This window comes from Mangifera indica, chromosome 1, assembly GCF_011075055.1.
Source record: "Mangifera indica cultivar Alphonso chromosome 1, CATAS_Mindica_2.1, whole genome shotgun sequence".
Taxonomy (NCBI): domain Eukaryota; kingdom Viridiplantae; phylum Streptophyta; class Magnoliopsida; order Sapindales; family Anacardiaceae; genus Mangifera; species Mangifera indica.
The window spans coordinates 629273-644755 of NC_058137.1; the positions used below are offsets into that span (position 1 = coordinate 629273).

The 15483-nt window shown below is 32.1% G+C and overlaps 1 protein-coding gene across 1 annotated transcript; it reads left to right on the top strand.

The window, feature by feature from the left end:
* Positions 1–13571: 13571 nt before the first annotated feature.
* Positions 13572–14777, top strand: LOC123223281 (uncharacterized protein At4g19900-like). Its single transcript, XM_044646422.1, has one exon. The coding sequence runs from the start codon at positions 13572–13574 to the stop codon at positions 14775–14777; it is 1206 nt and encodes a 401-aa protein (XP_044502357.1).
* Positions 14778–15483: the final 706 nt, after the last annotated feature.

Here is a 15483-nt window from a genome sequence, read left to right on the forward strand (position 1 = left end):
CATGTCAAATTGGTATTTATTATAAACATATATAGTCTTACTTCAATGATTTTCCAATTAACATTGTTGGCTATAAATTGATCTTCTAATGTTATAATTAGGTTAAAGAAGAAAAAGAGCTGGTAGTTTGTGTTCTCAATTCGTGTTTGTGTCATGTTATTTTGTGAAGGAGTGGACGGAGCTGCTATTTATGGCTTCGGCTGCTGAGAATGGACGGAGCTGAAGGAGTGGAGCCAACGGCCTAGTGAAGACTTTGCTTGACTGAATCAATGCAAACCAACCAAACCAATAGGGCGATTTATATCTAGACATTTCGAGCTCGCAATTCTTGACTTTACACTATTTAAACTGAAAAAAGTAAGACGAAGATCACCTTACTTCTCTATTTATGTATGTGGAACCCTTTGAAGAAAAATGGTTAAAAATTCACAACTTGATATAAAGATTTCTAAAGAGTAGACAGATATTATTGACATAACCGAAATTCTCTTTTCCCTCATGAGAAATAGTTAACTTGAAAGCAATAAATACCACATAAAAGTCTGAATATTTTTGTAGCTGTGGGTTGTAATTTGTTGTTGAGGATAAGAACTTTTTGCCTTCCCATGCTTTTTATTAAATAAAAGCTACTTGCCAACGAACTTCTCAATCAACAGAACAATTTTTTAAGATGAAGAACCCATTTGGCGGTGTTCGATTGCCCTTTAGGATGGAATCTGACCACTAAGCTAGTGGACTTTGGAAGATTAATTCAGGAACCCACCACCAAGTTATTTCATTTCAATACGGATATATAATAAGACGTTAGTTTATACCTTAAATCTATTTATGAGGGTGTATAGTCGAATTTGATACTTTAATTCCATACAAAATTCCACACCTTAATGAATTGTTATTGTTAGTCCATGTATAGTCCCTGTAACCTCGTTAGTCCAGACAACTTTTGTTTTGTTTTGTTTTCTCTCGAGCTTGTACTATTAATGAAAATTATTTATCAATTTTCTTTCACTCTTTTCATTGATTAATTAGGTTTATGTCTCATCAATATGAAATTATGTATAGCTAAACATATGCAATATAAACAATTTTCGGTGATACAATAAAAATATAACCAAAGAAAGGCAGACTTTTGTTGAAGTCCGTTTTCATGTTTAAAAGACATATTCACAAGGTTGGTTGGGAATTATTGCAAGACAGAACACCGTGATCAAAGGGGAAATGAGCGGAGTCCCTCTATAAGGGTCTCGCTAGCAGAAATTCCTATATAAATTTGTTATATTTTTTTGTATTTTGTAACCTAAAATTAATGAGGAACGTAACCTTGCATAAGGTCATATTCATAAAGTTGATTGAGAATTATAACAAAAAGTAGCTCACATCTCGAGAGGGTCTCGTTGGCATATTTATAAAGTATATTCTTTTGAAAATGGTAAAGTAATTAACATGTGGTAAGAATGCTACCAAACAGCAAAATACATGCGTGTCTCTTTTAATTAATTAAAAACTAACTCTCTTTATATGTAATAAAATTATGTGCATTTAAATTTAAGAAATTTAAGAAATTTAATTAAATGATGATACATTATTTGATTACCTAATTAGATATTTAAAATTAGATTTAGATATTCATTTTCAATATGTCATATTAGACAATAATGGGTTTGCTTCAATGGCTTTAGATAAACAAGTCACTTTCTCATCGGTAAAGGCAATGAGCAGAAGCAAAAACTTTGCCTTTGTCTCACCTATTTAATCGGCTTCATTCCTTCACTTCTTTAAGACACCTGAATTAACAAACCAAACCCATTAATTCATGCCATTCAAACCCTTTTAATCTTATGATTATCGCCATTTAAACTTTTTGACAAATGATTACTTCCTACACCCTTGAACTTCTGGTACAATAAATCTATTCATAGCCACTCAAAGTCGGGACATTCAATGAGGAGAGGATTCAATTCTAGTCAAGTTAAACCCAAGGTCGGCTTAATTCATAATATTATGTTTGAGTTTGAGTTTATTCATACTAGTGTATAGTATTGTTCAAATGTTGTAAAGAGATAAAAACTGTTGTCGGTAGAATAAACAATGTAGTCATAATAGTAAACATGAGTTTGGTTTGTTCAAGCCGATCAATGGATTTGAGTAGAGCACCCCCTACATTCGCTAGGAAGAGATATTATCTCCAGAATGATGATGACCAATCAAAATTTATACCAGTATATACCTACAAAACCAAGTTTGCAACTTAAATGCGATCTTGTAAAAACCTATTAAACAAGTGTACGTATGACTATTAGGTCGAAGAAGCCACCTACAATGGCCAATAATTGAATCAATTAATAGAGTTTGTAGGCATTTAGGATAATACGTACATACTCTCATGAGAATTATTATGCAAAATAACTAGGGTCATTCTGTCTTGTTAATTATATCGAATGAGGCTATTTCTCTATTAGATCCTATGTGATAATATAATACCAATAAAAAATAATACATATTTTAAGGTGTATCAAAATTTAGTATAATATGATTAATATATCATATGATATAATAAATATTAATAATATAAATTGTTATAATTTTTTGAAAAAGTGATGACGTGATAAAATATATATATAAAATTTTAATATTGTAAGTGTTTTTTTTTTCAAGATGATAATGTGGCATATATAATTTTTTTTTTTAAATGTATTATACATACGATATAGAAAATTAAATATTCAATATAGAATATAATACATAATTTGACTACTATGGGTTCAATATGGTTGAAATATTCATGAGAATGTATAATATAGAGGGAAATATATATAAATATTAGTTTGACCATGTTGATGATAAAATTCGCTAAGCGAATAATAAAGAACAAAGTAAATTCTTAAAGTTATTCCACATTTCGATTGGGGCAATAGGACAAGCCCTCAAACTCAAATCAAATTGTTATACTGGAGTTTTAATTTGATTCAAATTCACTCTTAAACTAATTAAAGCAATGAGACATAACCCACCTCGAGCTTGGTCCACAACTATAATTATCAACAATTAAAATTGAAATTGGATTCTTTGATTACAATCATTTTCTCCTATTATTACGGAACAAATGTTATTAGAAGTCTAGATTCAATATACAAAGATAAGAAAAAAGCTTTTTCATAACTCATTAATACTTCATTAAAATCCCTAAGGACACAATTAACAATATAATAGACGTAAACTCTTGAAAAACATGCTAAACCATTTTAAAAATATTGTCGTTTTCATCACAATTTCTTTACTTTCACTCGTTTACACTAAATCACATTTACGATATGATGTACTCTTTGTTGGTGGGATTTCAAGCTTAAGACCTCTCTAATTAACAAACAATAAAATTATGTATATCTATTTTTAGTACATAATTTGTGTATACAGATGAGGTGTTATCATGTGTTAGATGTTTCTTTATCATATGATGACACATGTTTTAAAATCACCTAATTACATAATGACACATCACTATGTATATGAATTATATACCAAAAATGGGTACACATAATATTGTTCATTAACAAATGGATAGACTCTGGTGAATGTACTTAATGAAAGATTACTAATCGAAATAAAATGAAATGTATTTATAGTTGCTTATATAAACCCATATGAAACCTCTCCATATATTTTTGCCAATGTTATAATAATTGAAACTTTTGAAGGGAATATTTTCTTAACTAGAATTACAGCTTGTATGACACTTAAAAGCAATGAACTTTAATTGAACTGAAAGAAGCTCTGCCAAATAAATATGCAATCTCATCTTTTTTTTTTTTTTTTCCAACCAAATTTTGTACCTCTCCATCACTTTCAAAATAACTAATTAGGCAAAAAGTCAATATCATCGATTGCGGGAGCTATCAATGATCCGAATATGTAAGCTTAGCCTTTATTAGGGGTGTAAATTGTAATCAGGGCCATCCAAGCAGGATAGTGTTTGGCACTGAGGCCGGCAAGTTGGTGAGATCTGCCCGCGTTGAGTCATTGCTTGAGACAGGGTTATCATGATTCAAAAAATTATATTTAAATATTTTTTATTTTAAATTATTATATATAAATTTAAAAATTAATATATTTATTAATTTCTTTGATATGTAAAATTAAAATATAAAAGCTTAAGGATATAAGTGTAACATTAAAATTTTTTTGGAGGTTTTATTAAACTAATCATATTAAAATTTGAGTTCAACTTGCTTTACACCCTTAGCCTTTCTAGTCCATACCTCTTAATTAAGTAGATTAGATTCGATTTGATATGGGGCTACAGTTATGTCGAATATAATGAATAGCCATGCTTCTCTGTTTTCTAGGCTCATTTGATCGATTGTGATGGGCCAACTCAAAATAGGAAAAAATACAGTGAATCGTGATGGGTTTGTCGTGCGATTCGGTAATTCATGGCTAACATAGCTCGATAGGGATGGCACGAATGGGCAGCACAACTGGCGAGCGAGTTTATTTGGCAGGGCATGAATTAAAATATCGGTACGTTTACAAATGGGCTGGCTGAAACTTTCGCTTCATGTGCCAAGAAAACAAACCATGCACTCAACAGTCCCGGAATGGTTTTTCCTTTTTTTGGTTGATTCTAGCCGAGGCAAACAAAACCTAAACAAGATTAAGTTAAAGCTGGCTTTGAATTTAGTATAACTAGTTCAAGTTGAAGAAGAATTATCAAAGAAAATCAATGATTAGAATAGAGAAAAAAAAATTCATCAATGAAACGAACCCTAACTCTAGTATGGATCACAAGTTAAACTTAAGTTTGATAAACAAAAATTGCTTTAGTTTTAGTATGGATCGGCTTGAATTTAAAACTTCGACTGTGATTATAAGCTTGATTAGATTAAGACATTTTAGTCCAGGCTTGGATTCAAATGTAGCTCTCAGGGTATTTTTTAAATAAGTTTACATTCCACGAAAATCATCATCAAAATCAATTGGTTTTAGACTACAGTGATTGGGGAATGCCACGGTTTCCTACTATTAAGGTGGGATTCAATATAGGCTAACTCTCAATAAAACTAAATGGGATCGAATAATTTGAGATTGACAAGTTAATACTTAAATTTAGTTAAATATGATTTTATTTTAGATTTAATCTGAACAGGTTTGGACATAATTGTTCAAATCAATTCAAATTTAATTGATTTAATCCAAATTTAAATTTAAGCTCGACTAGTTTGAATTGAATTCAACCCTCTTTGTTGGTTGATTAGCGGGTTTAATGGAAGTGTTTTTTACTGAAATTTCAAAGTTACTAAATAAGCCTCATAGATTTCTAAGTACGTACTCCACTTTTCCTGGGTCTAGACTTGGCCACAAGCCAGTTTGGTCAATGAATCAGACCGAAACCGGTCTGGATAAAATCGAAACTAGAACCGATAGACCTAGAACCGGACTGAATCGAAATCGAAACCGTGGTTCTACAGTTCGGTTCCAGTTCACATAAATTGGAACCGTGAAACCGTCGGTTCACACCGGTTTATGAACTGGCGGTTTATTGTGCTGAACCGAAAAAAATTTGAATTTTTTTTTTTTTTTGAATTTTATTTAAAAAGCCGACGGTTCCCTGCACAGGGAACCATTGGCTTTGAAGGAAAAATTGCAGGGGACCACGGTTCCCTGCAATTTTCAGAGAAGTTGCAATTTTTAGAATCTCAATTTACCCCCCCTATTTTTAATTTTTTTCAAAAAAATTTTTTCTTATATATACCCCTTCAAATTCTATTTTCTCAAATCTCAATCTCTCTACTCTCTCACTCAATCCTTCAAACTCTCATTCTCATTCTTTAAACTCTTAATACTCTCTCAATATTTCAATTCAATCAAATTTTCTTAAATTTAATTAAATTCTTTCTTAATTTTTTATTAATTTCAATTTCAATTTTTTTTATACAATTCATAATTAATTATAGAATTTATTTCTATAATTAATTTTATTTATTATTATTTTATTATCTTTTATAATTAATCATATAATTTATTTATATAATTAATTTTATTTATTATCAAAAAATGGCAAGTAGTGGAAATTCTTCCGGTAATAGGAGATTTGGTCAATATTCACATATATCAAATGTGAATGAAAATCAACTTATAAATGATTTTCATTCACAAGAAAGTGAAAACCAATATGAAGAGGTGAAGCAACAACAACAACATCAACAACAGATGGAGATGGAACAACAATCTCAAAAAATTCCTACATCCGATATTTTCAAAATTTATTTCAAGAAAATACAAAAGGAATATGGTAATTTTGATATTGCTTGCAATTATTGTAGGCAAATTTACAAATTTAAACAAGGAGGTGGATACGGGATATTTAAAAGGCACTTGGAGTCAAAGCATCCGGAAAAAATTGGGCAAAGCCGAAGCCAAACACAAATAATTGGGTATGGTTCTACACACAAATCTTTATTTATGTATAGTGATAATAAAAGTAAAGAAGAATTTGTAAAAATGGTAGCAATAGATCATTTAACATTTAGTTTTGGTGAAAATTTAGGTTTTAATAATTATTGTAAAACTGCATTAAATCCTGCACATAAAACTATTCTAAGAAATACATTAAAAAGAACATTATTTAGTTTATATAAAAAACAAAAAAAAAATTAATTTAATTTTTTACAAATTTTAGTGGACGTGTATCTCTATGTAGTGATATTTAGAGTGACCATTGGCAAGTTCACTCTTATATGGGTATAACTTGTCATTGGATAGATGATGATTTTCTATTACAAAAAAAAAAAATTATCATTTAAGGTGTTTGATGAACAACATACGGCTGATAATATTTATAAAATAATTAAAGGAATATTAGAAGAATATAAATTACGTTATAAAATTTTTTCAATTTCATTTGATAATGCACGTTCAAATACTGCCTCAATAAATGATTTAATTGATATTTATAAACCTAATTTAGGTGATAGATTTTTTCATATTAGATATGCATGTCATGTATTAAATTTATGTGCACAAGATAGTTTACATTGTTTTAATAATTTTATTAGCCCAATAAAAATAGCAATTTCATATTTATGGACACATCCTCAAACTATGAAAAAATGGGGTAAATTTTGTAAACAACATAATAAAAGACCAAAAAGATTTTTTAAAGAAGTGCCGACTCGTTGGAATTCAACATATGAATTACTCAACGAGTCATTTGATTATAGGGATTTATTATGCTAATTTATTTCACAAAATGTGCCACAAGTTATATTATATCCCCAACATTAGGATATTTATAAAAAAAATTTAAATGTATTAAGAAATTTTAATAATGCAACATATACTTTAAGTGAAGTTTATTATCTCACTTTTCATTTGTTTTTAAATGAAGCTGTTAATATTATTGGGGTTTTACAAGAAGTCGAACAAGATATTATTCTACAAGAAGCTGTTTCTTTAATGAAAACAAAATGGTTAAATTACTATAAAATAATTCTAGAACTTTTTCTTGTTGCATGTTTTTTTGATCCTAGATTTAAATTAGATGGTGTCACAGATTATTTGACATTATATTATGAATGTTTGCAATTAGATGAAGTTAATATTCCATTAACTATAACTAATATTATGAATTTAATTAAAGAAATTTATGCTGAATATGCATTAATTTATGGTGGTTCTTCTTCCTCTCTACCATCTATTGCCCCATCATCAACCCAAAATATGAGTTATGGTGATCGTATTATGATGCAAAGGGGCAAAAGACCAAAAGGAACATTAGGCTCCATCTCGGAGCTTGATATTTATTTAACTACTATTTTTGAGTTTGGTGACAGCAATATAGGTAAAGACTTTCCAGTTTTAGAATGGTGGAGTCGACACGCATCAACTTTTCCAATATTAGCAACTATTGCTAAACAAGTTCTAGCAGCACCAGTATCAACTGTCGCAGTAGAACAAGCTTTTAGTCAATGGGATAATATATTGGATGAGAGACGATCAAGTTTGACTCTCAAATCTATTGAAGCCCAAGTATGCGTGGACGATTGGACAAGAGCCGAATTACGCCAACAAAAAATGAAAGTGGACTTCAATGAAGAATCGTTTGATTTAACTATGGATAGTTCGATGACGATGGGAAATAATACTCAAGATAGTGGAGGTGAATGAAAAGGTAAAGGGGTACTGTCAGCTATTAGATATGCAAAGGTAAGAGAACTACGTAGGCTTTGATTCTTCTAAACCCCAAGAAGATACGTAGGAAGCTTAATTGAAAAATTAAGTCCAAGCCTTTCTTTTAATTTTCAATTATTTTAATTAATAATTTAAAAATTAAATCAAGATCATGTATTAGAATTAACGGTTCAATATCGGTTTCGAACCGAAACCGTCGGTTCCAAACTGGGGCCATGAACTAGAATCGACGGTTTCGAACCGTGGACGAACTGTCCTGTTACGGTTTCGGTTCAGGGGTCTTATATTTTCGAACCGTGAACCGACAGTTTCGAATCGAAACCGACGATTCATGAACCATGGCCAGGTCTACCTGGGTCACATTTGTATTAAGTTATTTGGGCAAAATGTCAGCCGAACTAACTAGGTTGGACCGTTAAATGCAGCTATAAAATCGGATCTTGGTGCGGGGAACCAACCTCATTATCTTATCTTCGAAATTTTAAGAAGCCAAATTGAAGCCGAGACATGGCGTCACTCTGGCTTTCTCACACTCGGAGCTATACCTCTCACTCCTCCTCAATCTCTCATTTCCTCTTCTTAATCTCAAACTCTCAAGATTTCTATCGACTCCTCAGCTCACTCAATTCCGCTCTCTTTAACTTGCTCTCCTTCTATCCCCCTCGATTAGTATCTATCAATCATCAATTCTTGCTCGCTCTTTAATTGTAATAATGTATAATTTCCCTAATTTTGTTAAGCGATTCAGTGTATTATGATCGCGACAATAAGAATACAACAAAAGGAAAGTGTTTCAATCACTCCCTTGACAACGCAAGATGAAGTGTTTGTGACCGTCTGATGAAATGGTGGATTTTGGTTACTTTACATGATGATTTTGTTTTTTGTCTTGTTTTATTTATTAGGTAAGTCAAGAGTTCCGACACTGCCTGCTCCACAAAAGAGAGATCAGTATGTTGATAATAATGAGAAAATCAATATTCAAATCGATAAATCTTTGTTCTCTAGTTAGTTCTGTTATTCTGTTTTGTTTCTACTTATACTGTATTTTTGTTGAAGTTTGAGATGCTAAATTGTTAAATACAATTTGTTCTTGTTTTTGTCTTATAAATAGGATAAGGCAGAGCATCCAATCCTGTCTTTTTTTCTTTTTAATTTTTCTTTAATCAGTACAACTTCATTCTATTTGTGGAGCCAGAAATAAAACTTTACGGTGTCAAGTGAATAACTGCAACATACGAGGGTTTTATTGACATTTTCATATGTTACAGTGAAAATTTCAGAGTAAGTGGGTTAGCTGACTCCATGACCACTCTTCCCTCCACCACCGCACCACTGACTGCACTTCTTAATAATATCTTAACTTTATGATCCCAACTGATGCGACATTCCGTATAATATGATATTCAATAATGAGCTAATATAGCAAGTACTGTACTAATAATGTGGTGAGTTAATGTGGCAAGCGGTGTGTAGGCTTGTCTATTGTCCAATGATTGAGAATCGATTTTCTGGACCGACTTTTCGCACCCAAGAATTCTCTTGGCCCAAATGCCCTTGCTGGTGAAAAACAAGCCATGAAGAAATCAAATGTACACTGTTTGTCAAAGAATTATAGAACCCAGTCATGAAATTTTCTACTCAAGTCACTTGATTGGAGAATCTCATTATGGGGCGGTTTCGCTAAGTTTAATATCCGCGGGGTAGATAGAAGATGAGGATGTCTGCATAAATTGTGATAAATATAGCTACTAATGAGCTGGTAGCAAAGACTTGAGATTTAATGATTCAACTAAGTACCCTCTGGTTTAGTATCTTGTCCATGAGAGTTGAATAGGGACGGAGTTTAAATAGTGGTATATTGTTGTCCTTCACGGTATAGCTTATGCTCTCGTCTTTGTGCCTCCATGCTAGAAATGCGGCTGTTCACTAAGGAACTATTTCATTTTTGTTTTGGAGAAATTAGTGTAGATATTTTACGATTTTCAAGTAAAACAATAACAATTAAAAATTTTAAATAATCATACAAACATATTGTAAAATCTTGTTTTCGATCATCCTTATAATAAGATTTATTCACACATATGCAATAATATATTTATAAAATGTTTATTAAATATACTTCTATAGATGGTTTTTTCGTCTCTTGTTGATGACAAGAAATTATGAAGTTGCTTTAAAATCAAATATAGGCCCGAGTCTTGATATTTACATTAAATACAAACCAAATTAAAGGTTGAAACCATATTCAAAATCTACTAGAATAATATATGGCCTTTCATGAAAGCCACAGCAACAATAATCCATCAGTACGAAAAGGCGGCTGGGTATTTTGTGCACATGTAACGTGCGACTGCTTCTTTCTACCGTGGGAAGAAAAATTATTTTCGTCAGAAAGAAAAGTGTGCGCCACACATATTTCATGGGCGGCGGGTAGGGGTCAGCACATTGTAAAGTGCGCTACTTGCTTCCGTGTGTAAATCTTATAAAATGTGCGTCACTTGCTTCCGTGGGTAAATCTTACACAAAAGGGCGGACTGTTGCCCACCCAACTTTAGATGCTTTTACAAAATATCACCTACGGTAGATAAAAATTCACTTTTTCCATCCATGAGTTGTTAATATAGATGATTTCTGTTTGTATAAGGGTAAAATATTCATTTTACCCTTATTAGATGAAATGATAAAAATATCCCTCAATTTAGTCTGTAAAATTCATCCCAAAATTGATGTAAGGGTTTTATCATTCACCCCCTTTAGGTTTTAGAAACTAACATTTCATCTTACCTAAAGTTTTTAAACTTTGAAAACTAACATTTTCACCCCCAAACCTAGGGTTTTCATATTTTTTAAAATGCAGCCGCCCCCCATAACTTTCAAAACTAGCAGTTTCACCCTCATTCTTCAACTTCATCTCCTAACGTCGTCTCCGGCGTCGTCACCAGCCTCCTCCTTCTCCTGGTGCGACGGCGGTGGTGCGATGAAGAGATCTTCATCTCCTCGTCACACGGTGCAACGAAGAGACGGAGATCTCTTCGTCGCACGATGCGACGAAGAGACGGAGATCTCTTCTTCGCACCACTATGCGACAAAAAGTCTCTCTTTGTCGCTCCACCCAGACAACGAAGGACAACTCTTCGTCGCTCGTTGCATGGTCCAGAGGCTACGACGAAGCATCGTCTTTTGTCTGTTCTTCCAGATCTGGACGACGCTTCATCGTCCAAATTTAGGCGACGAAAGGTCGTCCTTTGTAGTCAGAGATGGGAGATCGGTCGATTGTGTCGACCGTCGGTGGTGGCCGACGAAGGAAGCAAACCCTAGGGGTGAAATTAAACTTTTCAAACTTTGAGGATGGGTTAGTTATTAGTTTTTAAAACCTGAAGGGGGGAAATGGTAAAGTTTTAAAGTTTTAAGGTTTTAAATAGTAAATGATGATTTTGCCCCTGTTCCTAACTGAAAAATTAGACGACAGTTTGGCCATGAGTGGGAAAAGTAGATTTTCATCTGCCATGGGTACTATTTTGAAAAAGCATCTAAAGTTGGGTGGAAAATAGTCCTTCTCCCTACACAAAACTTACATATATATATATATATATATATATATATATATATTATTATTTTATATTTTATTTACTTTATTTTTATTTTTTAAAACTTATAACCAACATGGATTATGAATTGGGTTTGACTTTATCAGAATTGAATAATTTCAATCCAACTTTATACTTTCTCATATATAATTCTAATTACCTAGAATTATTTATTTCATTTTAATCTCTAAATATTATAAATTATATTTTTGGGTCTAAAGGCTTTCCAAGACTCGAAATTTTCAATCTAAAATTTGGATTGGATCTAATTCAGATTCAATTCAAAAAATCTTATGGCTCTAAAGTTTAATAAATTCCTTTTATGTGTGATTTATAGACTCTTCACTAAGTCGGTAGTAATTATATTCGTATTGGACTCGCAACCCAATATCAGTCTAGACATAGAGTAAAAACAGTTTCTAACAAGACATCATACCACCTAATTAGTGAAGTATGAGCATATGACTTAATTTGTCAGTGATATGATTACTTGTATAATTTGATTATTTTGTCATACGATATTTTTTCAAGGTTAAGATATGATGAAATGTCCCCCTTAGGAATCCTCAAGTTACATAGACTAACTTCTATCAATGATCGAAAAAACATTGGATCAAACATCAACTCAATCCCCCTATGACTATAGGTTTAATTGGTTGTTATCATCCATTAATGGGCTCTAATTGAAATATCAACTCTCATGCTTAGGAGTAATAAATTTTTTGTTAATCCATCATAGACTTCATACAGATTTAGATATAATCAATCACCACTTTTTTAACAATCTTTTGACCAGACTACATTAGGCTAATATCAAACTATATCAATCTTTACACAAGACAGTCTGATAACTTTAACTCTAAGGATCATATATACCTTTGTTCACAAAATTAATATAATCCATAGACATTAAAGTAACTATCTATATAAAATCCTCTTGGTGAGTTAGTCCAACAAACACGTCTACAATATGTACCCATATGTTACACCAAGCTGTTAACAAATTGCGTTGATACTTAAGAATTGTCATCATCTTTTGATGAAAACGTTTAATACTATAATAACTCTATTACTATTACCCGTATATTTAGCTACGGTAATACCAAATTTATACATATTTTAAGAATGACTATTTATTGTGCATATAAAATCCTCACAATTAAATGTTAAACACTGATCATCTCATCATGTCATCTTTTATTATGCACTATATGGCCAAGGTATAAATCTATTTGGTTGTAGCTTAAAGAGATAAATTTGAATAGTATTAGATGTCCTGATCCAATCGTTGGTCTCACTGGAAAGGATCCAGATCAAGTCCCCGGAAATTCCTTGGCCTCCTTCAAGCTGTCTTGAATATTACGTATTAAAGAACATAATTTGTTATTAAACAAGAAAAGTTTGTAAATAAAATATAATTATTATTTATACATTCCCTTTTTTATATAATAGAATAGTAAACCTAAGTGCACTTAATTTTATAAATTTTGATATTGATTGAAAAAGAATAATCGGCAATCCGTATATCTTCCCAACTCCCATTATATACGTCAATATTGATATCTCCACTTACATTATAAAAATGAGTCACTTTACGGAATCCTTGACTTTTTCATTTTTACGTACTCAACAACAGTCAGATTAATACATTACAAAAAAAGCGTGAATCCGAATCCTTCCTCGTCCTCAACTGGCTCTTTTTTTAAGTTCAAATGTGGATGGACACAGCATGCATAAATAGAAGCTTCTGAAAATCCCTTATTGCATAGATAAAGCCCTTAAGTTGTCACAAAAATGTTGAGCCAAAATATTAAAACACCCCTCTTCCTTGCTGTCTCATTTTCAGCCATCGCTTCTCTCATCTACACAAGCAGCCTCGTCTCTAGTGCCGCCCGCATTGCTAATCTCTGTGTATACTCTGCAGAGAAATTAGTAATTCAGGAGATGAATGAAGAAAAAGAAGACAGTGAAGCTCCTGATCCTCTTATTCCTCCTCCCGCATTGACGATACCAAAAAGAATAGCTTGGTTCCGGGGAAAACTTCCGGATCTTGATGTTCTTAAATCAAACGATTCCGGTCAGAAATTTCACGGTCGGGCTCTGGAATTCTTTGATAAAAATTGTACTGATCAGTTCTTCATGATTTGGTTTTCACCAGCACGTAAATTTGGACCGAGAGAGTTCTTGGCGGTAGAGAGTCTGATGAAGGCCAATCCGCAGGCATGCTTGATGATTTTATCAGGAACTCTAGACTCGCGGCGTGGCCACAAAATCTTGAAACGTCTACTTGATCGTGGACTTAAAATTGTTGCAGTTACACCGGATGTGCCGTTTTTAGTGAAGAATACACCAGCTGAAGCTTGGCTTGAAGAATTGAAAAGTGGCAAGAAGGACCCTGGAAAGTATCCATTATACAATAATCTTTCTAATCTCATCAGGCTTGCCATTTTATACAGGTACGGAGGTGTTTACTTGGACACAGATTTCATTGTTCTGAGAAACTTCACAGGGTTGAGAAATGCAGTTGGGGTACAAGTTATAGATCAGAAGACTGAAAAATGGAGCTCAGTGAATGGTGCATTAATGATCTTTGACATTGCACATCCGATTTTAGTCGAATTCTTGAGGGAATTCGCCACAACTTTTGATGGAAACATGTGGGGTCACAATGGTCCGTACATGCTTTCCAGGGTTATTAAGAGACTGGACGTTGGAGATGCAAACACAACTCCTTATAACATTACAATTTTACCGATAAAGGCATTTTATCCGGTGGATTGGTTTCAGATGCCCAAACTGTATAAGAAACCTACGACGGAGCAAGAATCAAAACGGGCGGAAGAAACGGTGGCTGAGCTTAACAGGGACAGCTATGCGCTACACCTATGGAACCAGGTAACAAGGGAATTAGTTATTGAAGAGGAAAGTGTTATTCAAAGAATGATTGCATCTCACTGTTTAATATGCGGAGACACTTATAATTCTTCCATAGCTATTTAATTTTCTAGTAATATTATGTATATTTAATTTAAAATATATGACTAATATATGTAATTAACAAATGGATAGAATTTGTCCGCCTCGAGTTATTGGTGAGATAGGGTTATTATGATTCAAAAAATTATATTTAAATAATTTTATTTTTAATTATTATATTTAAACTCAAAAATTAATATATTTATCAATTACTTTTATATTTAAAATTAAAATATAAAATTTTAAGATTATAAGTGTAATATTAAAATTTTTTGGAAGTCTTATTGAACTAAGCATCTTCAAATTTGAGCTCAACTTGTTTTACACCCCTAACCTTTTTAGTCCATAACTCTTAATTAAATTAATTAGACTTAATTTGATACGGGCTAACATCAAACAAGGTCTAAATCGAGGTCATCTCAAATATAAAAGAGTCAATTTGATATTGATTCTAAATGAACGAATTGAGATTCAAATTTTATTAAAAATAATTTCACTCTAAATTTAATTCAAACTGATTCAAGTTTAGCTAATTTAATATAAATTTGAATTCAAATTTAATTAATTCATATAATCATTTCGAATCTAATGCTAAAATTAACTCCAATCATTTCTAATCAGTTATGTTGGATATAATGAATTGCCGTGTTCGCCATTTTTTCTAGGCTCATTTGATCGATTGTGATGGGCCAGCTCAAAACTGGGTTTGTCATGCGATTGGGTAATTCAT